We start from the raw sequence: 19,577 nt of genomic DNA, 5'->3' as shown, positions 1-19,577 counted from the left end.
GTGGCACATGGGCTCAGTACTTGTGGTGCATGGGCTTAGCTGCTCCACGGCATGTGGGATCTTCCCGGCCCAGTGATCAAACCTGCATTGACAGGAGGATTCTTAACCACCAGGGAAGTCCCCAGTCCCTAACAATTTAAGAGAGGCAAATACTAAACCAAATGAGAGTTTTTAAAGATGATGGAGATTTTAAGTGAGGAAAGTTTGTGGTTAACCAAAGAAACTAGTTACTCTTTGAAATAATAAAAACCAGGGATTCCTCTTCTTTTACAAATTGAGTTTAATCAATAATTCAGCTTCAGAAATAAAAATAACTTCTAAAATAAGAGTATGAACATGTTTATTACATGCTTATTTCCTTTTTTCACTTATCAGATAGTACTGATCCATTCTCTTGCCTGAATGTTGAAAAGAAATTAAAATTTTAGGTAGATGAACTACCTGTACCTATTCTAAAACACCACAAATCCCCCTAGTAGCCTCAAAGGCAGAACAACTTCCCATTTTTTTTTAATGGTTATGGCTGGAATATAGCACCTGCTTGAAGTAAAGTAAGGAGTCACAGTTCATCTAAACACCATCCCAAAAGTGTTTGGCACTGAACTCAAGCACTTAGCTATTTCAGGAATTTGTAAACTATCAACTAAATAAAATGAAGCAAACTAAATGAAATTTATAAAGCTTGAAAGTTCTAAATGGGCCAATTGTGTAAAAGTATTAAGTTACCGGACAGTCATAAATGGAAAATATCACATTCCAACTACTGGTGGAAATCTACAAAAATCTGAGAAAATAGACTGTAGGTAACAGGCACATTACTGCTTGTCTAGAAACACTTTAATTGCTGTTTACAACTGTTTTCGTTTATGATTCATGTCCTGATGATTAAGGACTCAGACGTAAAAAGAATTCCTGCTTTATTCTCCACAAGCTGTCAACAAGATGGAAAAACAGGGGAGGTACAGCATACGGTAGCAAGAGCAGGAAAATAAATGACAGATCTAGCTGATGGTGGGAGCCAGTGGCGTCCTCTGCATGGGGCTTCCATGTGGACAGAACCAGACTCAGGATGTGTTAGGATGCACCATCCAATCACAGCAGGAACACGCACCAAGCGCTGGCAGAAACGTCTAGCAACTCCCACTACACGAAACGAATTCACTGAAGTATGTAAAAGTTCTAGAGTGAAAGAACTTACCTCTCCTGTTGTGGAGAACTAGTCCTTTCCTACTAACTCTTCTCTCCTAACACCTTCTTTTTTACCAGATCATAACAGTGAAGGCATAAAGGAGAAGTTCTGCCTGGAGAGCTTATAAAGGTACCGGTTTTTGACTTGTCGCTGTTATGAACTGTTGCTGTAGACACTTGTTTGTTTAAAACAGAGCACTTATATACATTCATCTCTTGAGAACCCAACATACTAACGAGCTCTAGAAAAAGCATAGAAACTTGGAATCAATAAATAATCCTAAAAAACTCATTTTACCTAGTGATTCCATCTTCCACCCTGGCAGTTAAACTGACTTCAATGTTTCCTGAGGTCCCTACTTTGGAGGATGAGTAAGGCATTGAAACCCACTAATTAGACTACACAGTCCTAAATAGTGAAGAGCTGGCTATAATCTCTATCTAAAATGTTTTAAGCACTAAAGATCTTTTGGGTAGTCTGTCTCTATTTCCTGGAAGTTCCATCTCACAATATTAAATTTAGCTAAAGAGGTGACAGTACCATTTATCTTAAATATAGCTAATCTTTGGATAAGCAAGAAAGTAAAACACCAGTATCCTAAATATATTCCCCTAGAGATAACCATATAAGCATATTATATATATGAAGAATATTTTTAAAAATATCAAACATTTACTATTATTTTTCTGGCCTTGAATCTTGGGTATTTTGGAATTTTCCCATTCTGTTTCCTCTGTCCTTAGGTCTTCCTAATATCACATTATTCAAGTCATTTGGTTTGTTTTATCAAAGAAACCAACAAAACCCCTGATATTTCATTGCATTTAGCTAAAAACTCAGAAATTAAGAAACCTATTCGTGAAGCACACTATGTCACCTACTGGAAAAACTTAACTTCAGCCACATCACATTGCTGGCAATAGTTGAGCTGGGAAAAAAAAGTTTCCTCTCTCTTAACTGAATAAAGCTTGTCAAAGTTTCCAAGAAACAAACTGGGACTTCAGCTTTTATTGCATTCTGATGGGACCAGTGATTACAGAACCCCGGCCTCACAGATCGCTCTCCCCGTAGAGCGCGGAGGAGAAGGCGGCATAATCCAGGGCACCTGGCACGCTGCCTGGGCCCGAGTAGGCCGGCATCCTCTTGATGCAGTACTGGGCTTGGTCAGGGGGCAGCTCGCGACGCAGCTCCTCCGCCAGGATGTATGGCTGGAAAAGAAGCACACGCGTGTTTGCAACATCAACTGCAGAAAACACTGGAGACAGAAGTGGTTTAAATACTTATCCACGGCTTGCATTTGTGTACGCTTAAAAAAGGACTAACGGAACCACCTTGCTGTACACCTGAAATTAACACAGCATTGTTAATCAACTGTATATACTCCAATAAAAAAAAATTTACAAAAAAAAAGGACTAAAGGCAGGGAGTCTAATGGGCACAGTACCAGACAACCAACAAAAGGCTGAGTTTTATTTGTAACTCCTCTTCTGGCCAGCAGGAAATTTAATGTTTCATAAAGGCAAAGGGAGCAGTACCATCAGTACTTCTCAAACATAATGCAGATGAAAAATACTATGATGTAAATTTCATACCCGAAAGATAAAGGGAAGGCTGGTTTACATCATACACTGATGAAAACGTAGGAATATTTCACTTAAAATAATCAATTTGTTTTTTTTAAATATATGTGATACATGCTTTTAGAAAATGGAGTCACTTTCCTATACAGTTTATTAAAAAACTAGAGGCATGTTGCCACTGGAGAAAACCTCTTCCTAAAACAAAACAAAACTGACATTGAACAGTGGTGTCTTTTTTTTTTTTTCTTTTGAATGTCATATGTCCAAGAGGAAATAGGATAATTCTCATAAAACAGACTGGCTCGTCAAGCTAAATAAAGAGCAAATATCATATTGTAATTTATAGTAGGGTTTTTGGGGGGTTAGATAAGCCTCGGTTTCTTATCTCCCACATCAGTTGGATTTTCTCCCCTCCACCCCTGTCCCCATGATAAAGGATTCATTTTAAAACAAACGTGATTATTTTAAAGATAGTTTATCTTGTCTGATAAGGTTTTTTTAAGGTAATAAACATGGCCGAGCTGATGTTTTAGAATCCTAACTTCCTTTCGCTCTCAGCTAGAACCCAGGGTAAAGGAATCATATCCCAAATTGAATTTATACATACTGAGATATTTTTATATTGCCTTGAAATATAAAAACATATTGAGATTTGAAAATTCTGAACTTGCAATTAAACTCCAACTTAATTTCTAGGCTACATGAAATGAAAAACTTGCCAGTTTTTAAAATGACTGAATGGTTCTCTTTAACTTTGCTCCAGGGGCTGGGCACAGAGTCAGGGTCACTGGTCCTTGAGAGAAGGTTCCCAGTTTTACAACTTCTGAATTGAGTGGTTTCTTCTTTCAGAGTCTTATCTACCAACCCAGAATATAAAGTAGGGTTGGACCAGAAAAATACACAAAAAACTGCAAAATACATACTCTTGGTTCCTTCTATAAAACTCCCCTTAAAGACCAAGCACAAATGCGTACACCGCTGTTAGGTTTACTGCTTTCTGCTGTTAGGTTTACTGCTTTCTGAATTCAGTGCTGATGTGGCGCAAATGCAATAGTATCAAAATGGTTCTTATCTGTGACACTGTTTCCTTTTTTAGTAGAACAAAGCAGTGGCCTGTGGCAGAAGCAGGAGAGAAGGCGTGCATGCAGACCTTGTCAGAAGCCAGGATGCGGAAGGAGGCGATGACCTGCTCCGCTGTGTCCGTGTCGGCCGTCTCTCTGGTCATGAAGTCGATGAAGGACTGGAAGGTGACGGTGCCCTGGGCGTTGGGGTCCACCAGGGTCATGATGCGCGCAAACTCAGCTTCACCCTGGGCACGGGTGTAAAGAGACGTGTGCTTCAACATCCACAACTCCTAACCGTGCCCTTCTCCCGCTTTTACCTGTTGGCACGCAAGTTGCTTTTTGCTTGAAAACGTGAATAGTCCCTGATTTCCCTTCTATTTTTGGAACAGATTCCCCTTACCAGTGACTTAAGTTTACTGCCATCAAGTGATCTTAAACGTTGCTGTAGCGTCAACCCAGAAGGTCCTGAAAGTCAGAATTCCCTCCTCTCTCTGACCCATGTTGCCTTTGGGATTTAATATAATTACAGAAGAGGAATTCAAAGAGGGGTAGGCCTTTTCTCAGACCACAGCCGAGAAGAATACTACTACTAAAGAGAAGGCAGGTCAGAGGACGGTTCTCATGATGCTTATTTGATGGTTCTGAGAGGCACCAGAGCAGCTCGTGTTCAACATTACACATTAGCGGGTAACAGAGAAGTGAGGGTATATGGGCACCCCCACAGCCCACAGGGAAATGTCAGATTTCTCGGCTGATTTATTACTAAAAACGTTTTATCTTCTAAAATACCAGAGGAGAAAGCACTTTAAAGATCAGCAGGAAAAGCCACTGAAGTGTATCCTTTCAATGGGTGAATGGTGCGGTATGTGAATTCTCTCTCAATTAAAGCTGATTAAAAATCATCAGGAAAGTTTACATCCTCTTCCTTCACTAGGAGAAAAACCCAGCTGACCAATGACTGAATGAAAATATAAGTTCTGGTTCTGTGACGTTATTTTTATATGGCGCCAGGCAAACCTGCAAAAAATGTTACCCTAGACGATGTAAATCAACCAATCCCAGAGGCACGGCCACAGCTGAAGGCAGTTGTCTCCCATAATACGCATCAAAGCTCAACAGAATATCGCATCGTAGTGGAAGCTCAGCTTCTGCCTTACCAGGTCGTAACCCATGGAGATCAGGCAGGCCCTGAAGTCCTCGTGGTCCATCAGGCCGTTCTTCCTCTGCCAACACAGACACAAAGAAGCCGAGAGTTCGAGGAATAAACAGCTCTACCTGACCAGGGGACAAAGCCCAGCAAGAGAAGGCACACTCTGAGACCTGCCAGAGAATCTGTAAAGGTCACCCCTGACTTAGAGGACAGACCCAACACAAGGACATTAGAAAATTATTTCTTAGAAAGGGAAAAGGGGGAAGGGAGGGTAAACAGCAGTCAAATATGACAGGAGACCACACGTTCAAGAAAGCAGGAGGGACTACCCAGCGCCAGTGAAAATGGCCTTGTCGGGAGCTGCCCGCTGCCAGCCACCGACGGCCGAGCACAGCGGGCGTGTTCCGAGAAACCCTCACGCCCCCACGGCCCAGGCAGTTCTCACCTGTAACATTCCCCCGAAGGTGACAGAATGGCAAGGACTCACACTGGAAAGTTACCCCACAGCCACTCTCAGGCCCACGTCCCGCCAAGACACAGAATCCTTAATGGAAACTTCTAAACTTGGCAGGTTCTGCATTGTGTGCTTTTGGACTTTAGTTGCGAAAGACAGTCTCCTTATCCTAGATTCAAATAAATGTGGTGTTTTTCTTCCTACGAGGGGGCCCAGACGCGTGGGAGCTGTCCTCGAACAAGCCCAGATGATGTCTGTAGGGACACTGATCGGTTCCCACCCACAGGAGGAAAAGGACTTGACCCGAAGGAAGTCAGGTCAGTGTTACAGCATGTTCTGCACAGTAGTTGTGCTGAGGCCAAGCTAACTTAATGTCCACCTCTGCGTATAATTCTCTATGCCTCCGCTCCCTGATGAGAAGTCTACTTTCTGAACTCTCCAGGAGGCCTGCATATGGCTGGGGTAGTGCAGAGGCATTTTAAGAACCATTTAACTGATATTTGTAAATCATAAACAGGGTCCCCCGGGCAAAGTAATGAAATATACTTCGTTAGGGATCTTTTAACAAACAGAATGTGGCCTTAGGAGTCACTTTTAACTAGATGATAAGCAAACCGGGCGTTTTCTTGTGAAGCGCTGGTTTTGCTCAATCGTATTCAAATCAAAATGCTAGATAATATTTGAAGAGTGGCACTTAACTTTTTATACGATCACCATTTTGTTGGTGTGTTTTCCTTCAACATTCCATGAACTGATTTTGTTAATTAAAAAAGGAAATTAAATTTTACGGCAAAAGAGTAGGCTAATTTTCATCAGGTGCGTCACCTAAATGGTTAATTAGGAAACGTTCATTAGAGCTTTGTATGTAAGTCCTTAGAAAATGACCTAAATCCCAAAACCACATTTTGCTAAGGAAACACTTTCCCTTAGAACAAACCCAGCACTGCTCCCAACTACAAAGGCATTCGTTAAGTGATCTGTATAAAACAGCCCGCAAACCTAGACCTGGTGTCCCCTGGATCGACATCAGAGCTTAGCACGCTTCATTTCAGTGGCTCTTTTCCTCTAGCCTTCATCATCCGGTTTCCCCATAAGCTTTATAAGGACATTAAGACTTAAAATAGTAGCATGACTATTATTTCAAATACATCTTTTGATGTCTCAAGGGTTGCCTTTCAGATGAGTACAAGGGAGTGAGGTACCCTGTCGAAGTGGTTGAAGGAGGCTCTGAACTCATTCATCTGCTCCTGGGTGATGCCCTTGGCGTCTCGCGTCAGGATCTGGGTCTCCACCTCGTTGATGGTTCTGGCGATGGTGGTGAGCAGTAGCTCCCAGCCCACACGGATGTGCTGCCGAGGAAGACAGGACATGATCAGCTCCCGGGCCTCCCAGCAGGGCAGTGTTGCCCCCTCACGCTCGTAACACGAGAGTCCACGCAAAGGGAGAGTAGGGCTTCCCTGCGCTTTTTTAAAAAAATTACCAGCTTGTTTATTTCACTTAAGGGCAGCCATACTTCTTCCTCCTGATATTGATTTCATGTTTTCCTGGCTTGTTCATTATCTCTTCTGCCCCCTTAATGGGCTCAGAGGTCTTGCAGGTGGAGGAGAGGGGTCTGGAGGAAGCAGGGGTACGAGGGAACGTGGAGGAAGGAAAGGCGGCCTGGGCCGTGCTCTGCAGCCTGAGCTAAGCCACTTAATTCTACTTCTCCACTTTGGGGGAGCTTCTGCAGTGGGAAGTACCCAGAAGGGGGAACCAGGGTTGTAACAGTGACAACTGGCACTTGGAAGACAAAATATATAATATACAGCGCTTGATCTAGTTCGCAAAGCTCTTTCACACACAGTAACAGGAAAGGTTTAATGACCGCTCACTCTCATACTCAGAGAATGAAACAGGAACAGATGAAGACCAACGTGGGAGGAAAACACCCTGAGAAGGGGAAAAGGTCACAACCAGAAACCAGGGCAGTGCGTGCCCGTGCGGCGGCCGTACCTCCATGGTGTAATTAGTGTGCTTGTTGTCGAAGACCAGGGCCTCCTGGATGAGCTGGTGGTCGCCTTCCAGCTTGTCGATGTTGTTCTTGTAGTTAATGATGTTGTGCTCGTACTGCTTCAGCTGATTCATCTGGTCCTCCAGGGCTCCCGTGATCTGGATGGAGCTCCGGGCAATCTCCTGGTGGAGGCAAGAACAGGGGAGGCAGACAAGGTGAGCCGGCCTCTCAGGTAACTATGTGGGCATCAGCCTTCCTGATGCTGCTTCCGATGCTAGGCTGGCATTAGGTGGCAGCCAGACACACTTGATTTTTCTGATAAAGTGGGAAACAGGGCAGTACCACAGCATGAAACAAGCTCTAGTTCTAGTCTGTCTAGAGAAGGAAAAAAAAGAAAGAAAGAAAGAAAAAGAAACCAAAAAACCAACAAACAAAAAAACCAAGATCCATAAAAGCAAAGCAAGATGGGTGGGTAAGGAAGGAACCGTTTCAGCCTCTTCCAGTGAAGACAGAAGCCTCCCTGGGTTGGAGCTGCCCCTTCTGGAGGAGGCTGGGGGATGGTCTGCATGAGTGCAGCTTCCAGGGAACTCTCAGACCACTGGATGCTTCATCACCCGTCAAAAGAATTTCCTAGATTTTAAGATGTCCTCCTCTTTAAGAAAAAAGTTAACATTGTATCACCGAAAGGGATGCTGGGAGAAAAATAAGTAGACCAGTAAATGTCTCTTGGCTGTTCTTCGTGATAAAATGGACCTAGAAATCTGTGTCATTCAAAGATTGCTTTTCCTTAAATGTTCTGAAAATGCCAAGTTTTTGTGATTCTTCACACATCCTCCTTAGGGACGGATGGTTTAAAAATCTAGGTCCTGCAGAGGCTGAAAACTGAGAAAGAGCCCCGTCACCAGTTTTAATGACAGAATGAATGGATGGCAGCAAGAACAGCCTTGTCACCGCCCCCGCCCCCAGCCCTGCACAGAGGCTCACGGGCACACAGGCTGCAAGAGCCTAGGGGCCACCAAGAGTCAGGCCCAGGGTGGCCTGGACGGTGCTCTCACGGCACTGAGTGGAGAGGGGTGGTTGTGTCGGTTCAGGGACCGATTTGGAGGCTGTGACAAGCTCTCTCTGAAGGGCACCGACCCACCTCCATCTTGTTCTGGATCCAGGGCCCGATGGCATTGGCCTGTGCGGCGAACTGGCGCCGCAGACGCTCGTTGGCGTGCTGGCGGGCCAGCTCCTCCTGCAGCGACTGGTCCCGGATGGGCACGAGCTGCTTCACCTGCCAGGGTTCAAGGGCAACAGGCGTCAGAGGCCAGCTGTGGTCCAAGAGGCGTGACCAGGATATGTGGTGGTGGCTGAAGGGCAGGGGTGGGAGCAGAGGGAGGGGGAGGGGAGGGGGCGGGGGGAGGGGAGGTGGGGAGAGGCAGGGCAGCGGGGAAGCCCCTACTTCAGGGACTAAAGGGAGAGCTCAGTCTAGCCTTGACTGCCACCCAGTGCCGCAAGTGCCTGCTGAAAGACTGGCTAAGTCTGCACAAGGAACACTGACCGTTCCTCCAGCCAGGGGCTCTCGGCCTGTAGCACTAACCCTGGGGGGGCTGGGTCCAGAGTGCAGAGGATTTGTGAACTTGAATGAGGGAAAACGGACATCTTTATTTTCACCATCTCTAATGGAAAGTAAGCATTTCCTTTGATTAAGAATGTAGGCACCAAATCCACTGTGACTTTATCACAATAGAAATCACAGACATTCTCATGTACATTAGTTACTGCCTGCCTCTCAAAATATCACGTACACTCATCACTATGCACAGTTATTAGACATGCTACTAGATCTTGGTTTAAAATGTGCTAGCACATACATTACTATATCCCAACTTTAAATATATATATATTTTGCACCTTTTTTTTTAATTTGTTTTTTAATGAAGTATAGTTGATTTACAATGTTGTGTTAATTTCAGGTGTACAGCAAAGATACCATTATGCATATATATATAATATACTTTAATAACTATTTTTAATGTAATTTATTTCCTTTGTAACCTTAAATTTTTTAGAGAATTTACACATATTATCATCAGAAGGGATCCATGGGCTTGCCTGGACTACCAAGAGGATCCAAGACACAAAAAAGTTGAGAATCCCTGCCAGATTCAGAAGCTCAGTCCTATATAAAGTTGGACCGCAGGAAAGCATCGCACCTGGCCGACATCTTTTCTGTTCCATTTGTACCCTGTGATTTACATTTTAATGCTATGCCTCAGTTCTCTTTGAAGCCACAGACAAAAGAGCTACTTCAGAAGCCTTTTTTGTGTCTGCAAAACTGTTGCTAGAGACGTTATTCAATGTCCCCTTTACAAAACTCCTTCTGGCAAATTTTGCTTTATAACAGTGACAGGAGAAAAGTTTGTCTCACTTTAAGAAATTATATTATTTCCTTTTTTTTTTTTTTTTCAAGGAAACTACCTAGCTCAACACGTTTCCCTTTTCACTCTGGCTGTCAGAAGACCAGAGCTAATTAAGGTCAAACACAATAGCTAACTACTGTCTCTGAGATGAACACTCTCTTTCCCATACCTAGTTTGTTTGGGTTTTTTCCTCTTTTGTATTCTTTATAACTAAACAATTTTTGCTTGTGTGTTTTTATAGCAAGCCACCTCAAATCCACCTGGTGGACTTCTTCCTTAAAGACTCTGTAGTAGCATACTAAGATGCCCATGCCCCAATCTAAACCATGAAAATAAATCTTTCTTAAGAATGAGACAAAAAAGGCTCAAAAGATCCCACTGGACTATAATTAAATCTGTACAGGTTCCCAAAATATACGAGGCAGTAACTTAGCAGGAAGTCCTTTGGTTCCCCAGATAAAGTTTTCTGAGTAATTTCCCCACATTTAAAATTCACAAACACTTGGGACATGTCTATCCTATATTCTAAAAATTCTTTAATGAAGTACTAGCAGCAAACTGATTCCACCAGGGACTTCCCTGGTGGTCCAGTGGTTAAGACTTTGCCATCCAATGCAGGGGGTGTGGGTTCGATCCCTGGTTGGGGAGCTAAGATCCCACATGCCTCATGGCCAAAAAACCAAAATGTAAAACAGAAGCAATACTGTAACACATTCAATAAAGACTTTAAAAATGGTCCACATCAAAAACCAAAACCAAAAACCCAAAAAAGTGATTCCACCAAATTTTCAGTTGGGGATTTAAGAAGTTTCCCTATGGTATTAGTACCAAAACCTGTACTGAGTTTGCCAACATTGATAAGATTTCTCTTAAGGAAAATCATTTCTACTTTCTTTCCTTACAAATCGCAGACGCTGCTGAATGGTATTTAAGTATAACAAATTTCATCTGTTAAAAACAAGACAACAGGCCCAAAATAGAGTTGCTTACGCTAAGTCCCACACTACCAGACCCAGACTTAACTTTAGTACAGTTTCCGCCTCCCAGAAATGGAATCTGAAACTAGTCAATCAGGAATCATCTGATCAGCACTAGTGAGACCATCTGCCGGGTAGACCCCTGCCCTAAAGGGAAGCAACTTTGCGATAACCAATCTGGTTTTTTTGGCCAGACAACTTCCTGTTCCTACTCCCTTCTGCCTATAAAAGTCTTCCATTTTGTACAGCTCCTTGGGGCTCCTTTCTGTCTGCTAGATTGGATGCAGCCTGATTCGAACTAATTTTTGCTCTAATAAACTCTTAAAACTTTTAATACGCCCCACTGTATCTCTTACTGCATCTGTGAAATGTCTGAAGCAGTCACTCTAACCCTCCCAGGGGTTTACCTCTTCCCTCCACCCGGGCTTCAAGAACGTCCGCCTCACCCCACCCCTGCCCCTCAGCCACCCACCTTGTCCCACTTGGAGCGGATCTCGTCCACGGTGACAGTGCTGTAGGGGTTGCTGGAGCTGATCCTGATGCTGTAGCTCTGGATCACCTTCTCCACCTCGTTGTGGATGGCCAGGATGGACTGCCGCTCACCATCCGCCTCGGGCAGCGTGGCCTTGAACTGCTCGTGGGCAGTGATCAAGCTCTAAGCCAGAGACAGAGCGGAGAAAACCCGGCTTACTTCCGTGTGAACTGTACAGGCTTGCTGTTCCCTTCGGCACGCGTATCAGTGACTTGATAACTGCAGGAATCGCCGGTAGAAGACAAATTCTGGATGTCTTAGAAAAGCTATCTGGTGCACAAAAGTCAAGTTCCTTGAAAATGGAAAACAGGATCTCCTGATGACTCACTGGTGGCTAGGAATCCAAGGTCTTCAAAAAATAATTTTCTCTTTTAAAAAAATCATGTTTGATTTCATCACGTAGGATTCCTAGCTTACTCGCCACGGATACACAGACTTAACTTAGCTGGACCAGGTTTACCTTTAGCCCAAGAAAAGAACCTCACATTTGCTGCCTTGATAACGGAAGACCACCAGAAAGTACATCCCCCTCCTCCCCCCAAAAAAGGCCACACAAACCAACTCCTTCCCCTTAGGCTTTATAAAACCTCCACTTAACAACCCTATCCTTGGACCCTAAAGTGTAAAACAGAAGCCCCTTACGGAGGTGCCATGTGGACCATCTTCCAGGGCAAACACTCATTTCAGGTGCTGCAATGGGTCAGCTGCCAGCACACCTTTCACTAAACAAAGAAACTACTTCATGCATGAAGCATGGCTTCCAAGGCACACTTACACGTCTCACTTATTCCAAAAATACATGGCTTTAGGTTGCCAGCCTAGAAGACAAAGGTCATGTGCAACAAAGTAATTTCTTTCGCTTTACCCCCCAGTGCAAACCCTTCTAGAATGCTCCTTGGCAGGGAGATGTGGGTTCAAACCCCAACCTTCAGTATTTCTTTTATATTTGGATTCTTTTCGATGAGCTACCTATTTTACAGAAAAAAGAATCTAAACGTATTTTCTCTTTGTATTCCATGACATATCAAATTCACTACACAATGGTCTCTAAATAAATCAGGTCCTGAGAGGAGCTCTCCTCCCTAACACGATCACTTAGAGGTCTTATTGACAACTCTGAAGCCCCAGAAGGAAATCAAAAGCAGAACCTTTTGGATTGTGGGAGGCAGAAGGTGCGGACTTGTGTTTTTTTATGCTTTAGGATCTGACAAAACTATAGATTAATTTAATGAACAGTAATATGCGAACATCTGCAAAGTAGTTAACTCAGCAGCCAATAAACTCATAACTTGCTGTGACTTAATCCAAGAGCATATAGGTCTGTTTTACTCATATGATTTCTCATTCTGTGTTCAAGAACAGACCTTTTCAGATGTATTCACTGTTATCTGGCTGACGTTGATTTAGTTGCAACAGAGTAGAATACGTATTTTTAAGCTAAAGGTCAAAGGGTACTTTGGGTTTTCTAGCCACATTTTTCTTAATTAAAAAATGAAACAAAACAAAAAGGATAACTCTTAAGTTTTTGAAATTACCACTCATTTCTGGTACAGGGAGAGCACAGAGCTGGGCTCAGTACCTGGATTTCCTCAATACTGTGGACGATGAACATGTCTTGGAGATCCTCCATGGCTCCTTCCATCCAGTTGTTGAAGGGAGCAGCTCTCTTGGCAAACTCCAGGTGAAGCTGATCGATGGTTTCCAGCAATTTCTCAGTTCTCTGAAGATAAAACAGAAGCAAGTGTCGTCACAGATTAAATCATGAAAAATCCTCTGAAAGATGCACTCCAGACCAACAGACGATTATCTGACAGTTTGTTCCTCACAACCCTCTCATCATTAGCGTGTGTATACAAAAGATTAACTAGTGTTCAAATGGTTAGACTGAGCCCTGCAGGTCTCCGAAGTGTCTTCTGAATCACAGATGGATTTAATGACATCCAGAGTCACGTTGTTCTGAAAGTATTTAAAATACACGCTACTCTTTTGAAAACTGAGACTCCACGCCTATAGGGTACATAGGAACTTGCTTTCAGCTGAAGCAGTACTTCAGGAGTTACAGGACCTGATACCCTAACATGCTGGTTCACAGAAAATTCAGGGTGGCGTCCTCATTTTATAATCAACAGGGTGCCTTTCCCAAAAGTTGCCTACCTAGAGAAGACAGAAGGAACTACAGTTTCATGTTCTTAAATCCTCATCCAGGATTTCATGCAGAGGCCCTCTTTGCCTTTTTGGGCATATAAAAGCACAAGTCTTCAAGCCCCCAAGCATGATGCTGTGCACATCTCCTATGGCAGACAGGATGGGAGCCAGCAGGGAAGTGCCTGGTATCTAGAAGTCTTCCATAGTTAGATTCATTTTTCCTCCTGTTCTAAAGTATTTGAGCTGTCTCTGTTACACGCCTGGTCTTCCCTTTCTCTCAACATTTTTCTTTAGGTGGATGTGTTAATAGCTGGCTGGCACCCAGGGAGCTTGATATCACCTGTGTTAGAAGTTTCATCGGGGTCAGGGTACAAAGACTCAGAAAACTGCTAACTGCTTCTTTCCTTCACGTTGTCTGGGTCTTCTATGGTGAGAGATGATTAGGTTCAGCTAAGAACCAGACACTTAACTGCTCTTTCTCCAACTCTTATAGTTGAACACAGCCAAATTCACCCTGATTCTGTTTCATACCCATTTTTCCCCACCTCAACGTGTGTTGCCATTTTCCCTTCGCACATCTCAATGTTCGTTCCTCTGATTGCCTGACTCGGTCACAGCTCAATTTACTCTCAAACGAGGACTTTGGGAAATTCACTGCCATTACTACTTCACACAAAATGAGTTTATACTGTTATCTCATTACTACTGGATTTTTGGTTGTTTTTTTTTAAGTCAAAAGTACGCATCACTGCTGTATGGATAAATTACAGTACAAAATTGTCAACTTTCCATTTCCCTCTTTCTCCTACTTTCCATGTTCTCTGTAGATGCTCCTTTCACCAGATAATCTGTTTCGATTTATACACACCGTGCCACAGAAAACCAGAAAGTAACAGTGACTTATTGAAACAGCCTCTATTAGAAGATTTCGTGCCAGCAGGTGGCTTGGAGACGCACCTCCAGGGCCTCTCTCCTCTTCTGAGTGAGTGTCCCCAGCCTGTCCCACTGGTCACAGATTTTCTGGCACCGATCGTTGACATTCACAGCATCGTGATAGTCCAGTTCACTGTTGGGAAGGAAAATAAAGATTGACTTTCCCAGATGACATGGAGAAAAGTGGACATGGGCTCAAAATAAACAGACAATAATTTAAAAAAATATATATCTGATGGAGAACTGGCAGGGTATTTCAGGCTTTTGTTCAGCGAAACCATTGCAAACATGATGGCTATTCCTTGATACATCACGAGAAGAATTAGGAAAACTCTTGCTGGTCAACAGATTTCTAAATAGGGAGAAATGCCGTCTTCTTGATGCCTCTGGCTAACTTTATTCTCCCTGTGTTTTCTTGGCCAGGCCCCCGGAGTGCATTATTTTTAAGTGGTGATGTACCTGTAAATGAAGCCAAGTATCTGACCTGGAGGACAGTCCCGGGGGCCGTGCTGAAGCCACAGTGACGGGAACATCAAATGAGTCACAGGGGAGGGCGGGAGGGAGGGATCAGCTTGCACCCCATTGTGTCCTTGGCTGCTCTCAAAGGGCACAGGGCTGGATGGAGCCCCATGTCCAGGAGGGGCTCTGGGACTCTGAGCCCGGCAGGACAGAGTCCTTCCTCTTCTGACAAAAGATTCCGACTAGTCTTATGCCATTTGTGTGACAGCAGGAACAAAATGATTTCTCACTCCATGGTTCCTCTTCACCACCAGCCCTGTCTGTACATCCCCAACGGGATCTTTGTGATGTGAAATAATGTGAACTTACCATTCAAGCAAATTCTCGACTATAAGGTTAACCTAGTATCTCTGCAGATAAAAAAATTTGAATCCTGGACAAAATGTAATCACCCTTTTAGTTAAGATGAAAGCAAGATGCAGGGAGGTTTAAAGACACCTTCAGGAGACTTCTTCAAAAATGGTCCAAGGTGAGGTTTTCAGGGAATTCCCTCCTATCCAACCAAATCCATTTCTCTGAAGCTTAAGTTTACCTCTTGTTTCAACTCTAAATTAAGGCAATAGTTGTTTATTACTTGTTTTTTCTCTTAAATGGTCCTAGCTTGTCCTTATTGAACGTTAGTGAATAAAAGAGATGCGTACGGTTGTGATCTGAGTGTCCTTTCAGTGGGTAAGAAGCTCCCTGTCACCCAATGAAAGTCTGTCCAGTTCTTAAGAGCAGCTTTCTACATACACATACACACTTCACAGAGATGGACTGAGATTCTATGCTTATTATTATAACCAGAAAACCAAAACCAACCAAAACACACCAGCAATGTGCACAGCCTTGAATACAAAGTGAGAAGGTTACGGCTCTTCAAAATGCAACTGCTGAAGAGCAGAAAGGTCTCAAAAAACAGAAACCTAGGAACCTTCTCCTGCTCCACAATGGAGACATCAACACATATCCCTCTGGGGTTATCTTTAGGGTGCGTGTTCCTCTTTTAATTCATATGTATTAGCTCTACACATACCTGCTTTCAAGGACTTAGGGTTTGCATAGTTGTGCATACAATTTTTTTTGGCACTTTGAGAACTGCACAAACACATTCGTTATTTTAGAAAAGGTAAAAAGGAAAGAGAGACTAATAATAGTAAGATGAGCACAGGTTTAAATTCTGCGGTTCCTCTCGACTGTGTAAAGAAATACGCATTGGGGATACCAGGAATAATAATAATAATATAAAAGTATTACTTAAATTTAATGGGAAGCACTTAAAACCATTCCAAATTACTTATGGGAGCTATGATATTACATTGCCTGAGCTTTCCCCCCTTTTTTATTTGTAACTGTGAACAGCCAGCCAAACAGCCTACATTCGAGAAGCGTAAGAGAAATAAGATAACAGTGGGGCCACAAATACAGTGAACAAATTGCATATGAAGGCCATAAATAATGAAGAATATACTTGCGCAAGGCTGCTTAAGAAGATACTGTTAAAAGACGCTTAAGAAGATACTGTTAAAAGACGCCATCTCTGTTAATTAAGGAGTTTGCTCCAGTCGAAAGGGAGGAACACAGGAGTCTTAAAATGTAACGTTATCATAATAACATTTATTATTAATTGTATCATCATGTGATGCGCTCTAAAAATTGTGCAGATATATCAGTGGTTATTACGAGGGACAGAGAAGTAGGGAGTGAAATTCTGCATTTATCAAAAGGAAGCAAGGGTTTTAAGAAAAACAAACAAAAAAAGGCTTAGAAACACTGCAGGGAGGCCCCTCTCTGGGAGGGCAGCTCCTGGGCCAGCAGGACCTACAACTTCCCCACTGGGGCTTACACCAGCCTGGGCTCAACCTCATGCTAGCTCCTCCCATAAAATAAAAAGCATGAAAATGAAACAGCATTTATTTGATGACAAAGAAAAGTGGGGCCTTAATGTCTCTTTCTTCAGAGGTGTCTTGCTTTCGGTTTCTGGGCGGGCAATGTGGTCCTGTCTCCTGCACCCAGGCCTGGGTGAGGTTGCCTTTGCATGCCTGTGCCCCTGTCATGTCTTATCCTCGTGGAAACGCAGCTGCCTGTGCTGGGGTTAGGGGTGCTGCCCGATGGGAGGATACAGGGATGCTACCACACCCAAAGGACCAGAGTGGAGGTCAGTGTTTAAGAAAAAAGCAGGACCAACCCCATCACAGGGTGCTCTGGCTTGGTTCGATTCATACATTCAGGACAGGACAGGAAAGGCAAGGCCCCTGTCCCACCCAGGAAAGCTCTTCACCGAGTCCTCGCTTGGACCCAGGGCTTGATGTCACAGACAGCACGTACTTGAGCTCCTGTGCGATGGCCGCGATCTGCTCCACGCGGTCCTGGTGCGCCGCCAGGTCGCTCTCAAACGCCTCGTGCTTCCGCAGCAGAGCCCGGACTTCAGTCAGAGATGCCGACTCGTAATCCTTCTGCAGCAAGATCTGCTCCTTGCCTGCAACGGTTGTAGCAAGGGAGTGTGAGCACTGTCACCCTGCAGCCTCTTTGCAAAGTCCTGGGTGATTCCAGAGAACCAAGAGGAGGAAAGAAGGGCAGGCCCTGAGAGGCAGAGGCAATATTTCAACTGGAATTCAGGCTGTCACTCTGCTGAGGCCCCGAGTCCCTCTGTGGTCTGAAAGCTCGTGTCTACAAATACGGGGCAGAAAGCACGCTGAGCACACTCTAAATAACAAGTCTGTGTTATTCATAATCCTAAGGAACAAGTATCTGACTTTCCCTTGTGATGCTCAGTTAAGTTAGTAATTACTAGCTCATGGAAATTACCTGGGATTAGTAGATAAAACACTTGTACTCTATTTGTCTGCCCATGGGTTTAACCTTTACTCCAATTCTTTTTGTTTGAAGGCTTTACATTTTTAATGTAGTTAAATGCAGCCTCTGATTTTTTTTTTCTAATAACATTAGAAACATTTCTCTCCGAAACTCCACCTATTTCCCTACAAATATTTCTTAAGTCAAGCAACTGCTGTGGTTATAACTGGACCCATTTTTATTCCCTGGTTGATGAACTTTAAGAATTTAATTCCACAAAGCTAGACACGGAAAGCCAACATTCATATATTCAACGACAACACAGCACTTACTATGTGCCAGACACCAATGTCAATACTTTATAAACACAGACTCATTAAATCTTCATCAAAGCACTGTGAGGGAGGTATGAATGTTATCCCGCTTTGGAGAGGACAATGAGGCCCTGAGAGGTGAGAATGCATCCACGGCCCACAACTGGGATGTGTCAGCGCTGGGAAGCGTCTACCTGCCCGGCCGCACGTCTGTGCCTGTGACCGTCTCAACACCAACAATTGAGCACTGAGACAGCAAAGGGGCCCCAAGGGATGAGGGGAACCTCCCTGCCCTTTCTCAAAATAGATCACCATGTGGTGAGGGGGATGTTTTGTTCTACTACCTCAGCAAACAGCACAGAGCCAAAAAGATATCATGACCACAGCATCATGGCCATGGAAACAGGTATGTCTGCAAGGCCTGAAAGGAGTAGATGAATCTAAGTGAAACGAGGGAGTTGAGACTATAGAAAAATCATATCTCGCATTCTACCTTTCCAAGTGGGAAATCATGTTGCTTTGCGGCATTTCATAAACCTTCTATTGGCAGAAGCGAGTGTCTGGGCCAGGGCTGTCTGACCCACAGCGAATAAACAGGTGCTTGCGGAACCAGACAGAAGAAGCGGGGGTGGGGGGAGTCAGGAGGAGGCCAGACCTCAAGGACAGGGTGGTTACCCATGTAGATAAGTGTGAGAAGAACACAATGTGAGTCCTGTTTTGTAAAAAACATCCATTTTCATACCTGCCTCTTTTTTTCTTTCTTCCTTTCTTTTTTTTTTTTTGGCAGCACTGCATGGCGTGTGGGATCTTAGTTCCCCGGCCAGGGACTGAACCTGGGCTATGGCAGTGAAAGCGCTGAGCCCTAACCCCTGGACCGCCAGGGAACTCCCCACACCCACCTCTTGAGGAACCGTCCTACCTGGGACAGCAGACCAGAGAGGGACGAGGACAGCTGCCCACAGGGTCACAGGCACCAGGGACAGTGGTCACTGCAGGTGTGGCTCTGTCTGCAGCTCACGGCACCCTGTGGACTCACCGTAAGCCCAGGTCTCGTGGGTGGACGCCTTCTGCCGGAACTTCTCCGCCAGGTGCTCCACGCGCTCCAGCCTCCGGATCTCGTTCAGCAGCCACTCCTCGTAGCCCTTCTCCGCCTGCTCCAGCCGCTGCCAGGCGCCCGCGATGTCCTGGGGGTGGGGGGGACGAGCACGGGCTGTCCGTTACACCCCGGCCTCCCGGGCTTCTCTACCAACCCCCTCCACGACATCCGACAGCATCTTCCTCTGTGTTTTCGTGTCTTTCCCTAAGCCGCCCACCTGCCCTAAATAACCATTCAATTGTTTTGCTTCTAACGCCTTTGCTATCACCAGGCCCTTTTAAGATGAAGATCGTCATTCGTATAAGCAAACAGATACTTGACGCATCTCCAGATGTGGACAGAGGCTAACAGGGCTTTAATTTTCTGGCTACAAGAAAATGAAGCCTCATAGTGACTTGGTCCAAAATGACTCTGACTCAGCACCTGGACTCAATTGACTGTTTCCTGGGCACCA

At 44.3% G+C, this 19,577-nt stretch overlaps 1 protein-coding gene across 1 annotated transcript in view; it reads right to left on the bottom strand.

Annotated features, from left to right (window-relative positions):
- Positions 1 to 262: 262 nt before the first annotated feature.
- Positions 263 to 19,577, bottom strand: part of ACTN2 (actinin alpha 2) — a 68,065-nt gene continuing 48,750 nt past the window's right edge. Inside the window, exons 11-21 of the mRNA XM_057736226.1 lie at positions 19,064 to 19,211; positions 17,246 to 17,396; positions 14,444 to 14,552; positions 12,921 to 13,061; positions 11,282 to 11,464; positions 8,569 to 8,703; positions 7,430 to 7,609; positions 6,640 to 6,786; positions 4,991 to 5,056; positions 3,920 to 4,078; positions 263 to 2,397 (exon numbers count right to left, since the gene is read on the bottom strand). Of these exons, the coding sequence (XP_057592209.1) occupies positions 2,239 to 2,397; positions 3,920 to 4,078; positions 4,991 to 5,056; positions 6,640 to 6,786; positions 7,430 to 7,609; positions 8,569 to 8,703; positions 11,282 to 11,464; positions 12,921 to 13,061; positions 14,444 to 14,552; positions 17,246 to 17,396; positions 19,064 to 19,211 (1,578 nt within the window). The 3' untranslated portion in view covers positions 263 to 2,238. The remainder of the gene's footprint in view (positions 2,398 to 3,919; positions 4,079 to 4,990; positions 5,057 to 6,639; positions 6,787 to 7,429; positions 7,610 to 8,568; positions 8,704 to 11,281; positions 11,465 to 12,920; positions 13,062 to 14,443; positions 14,553 to 17,245; positions 17,397 to 19,063; positions 19,212 to 19,577) is intronic.

The sequence above is a fragment of the Hippopotamus amphibius genome, chromosome 5, assembly GCF_030028045.1.
Source record: "Hippopotamus amphibius kiboko isolate mHipAmp2 chromosome 5, mHipAmp2.hap2, whole genome shotgun sequence".
Taxonomy (NCBI): domain Eukaryota; kingdom Metazoa; phylum Chordata; class Mammalia; order Artiodactyla; family Hippopotamidae; genus Hippopotamus; species Hippopotamus amphibius.
Note: the sequence above shows the minus strand (reverse complement) of the source record. Positions and strands in the feature narration are given on the sequence as shown.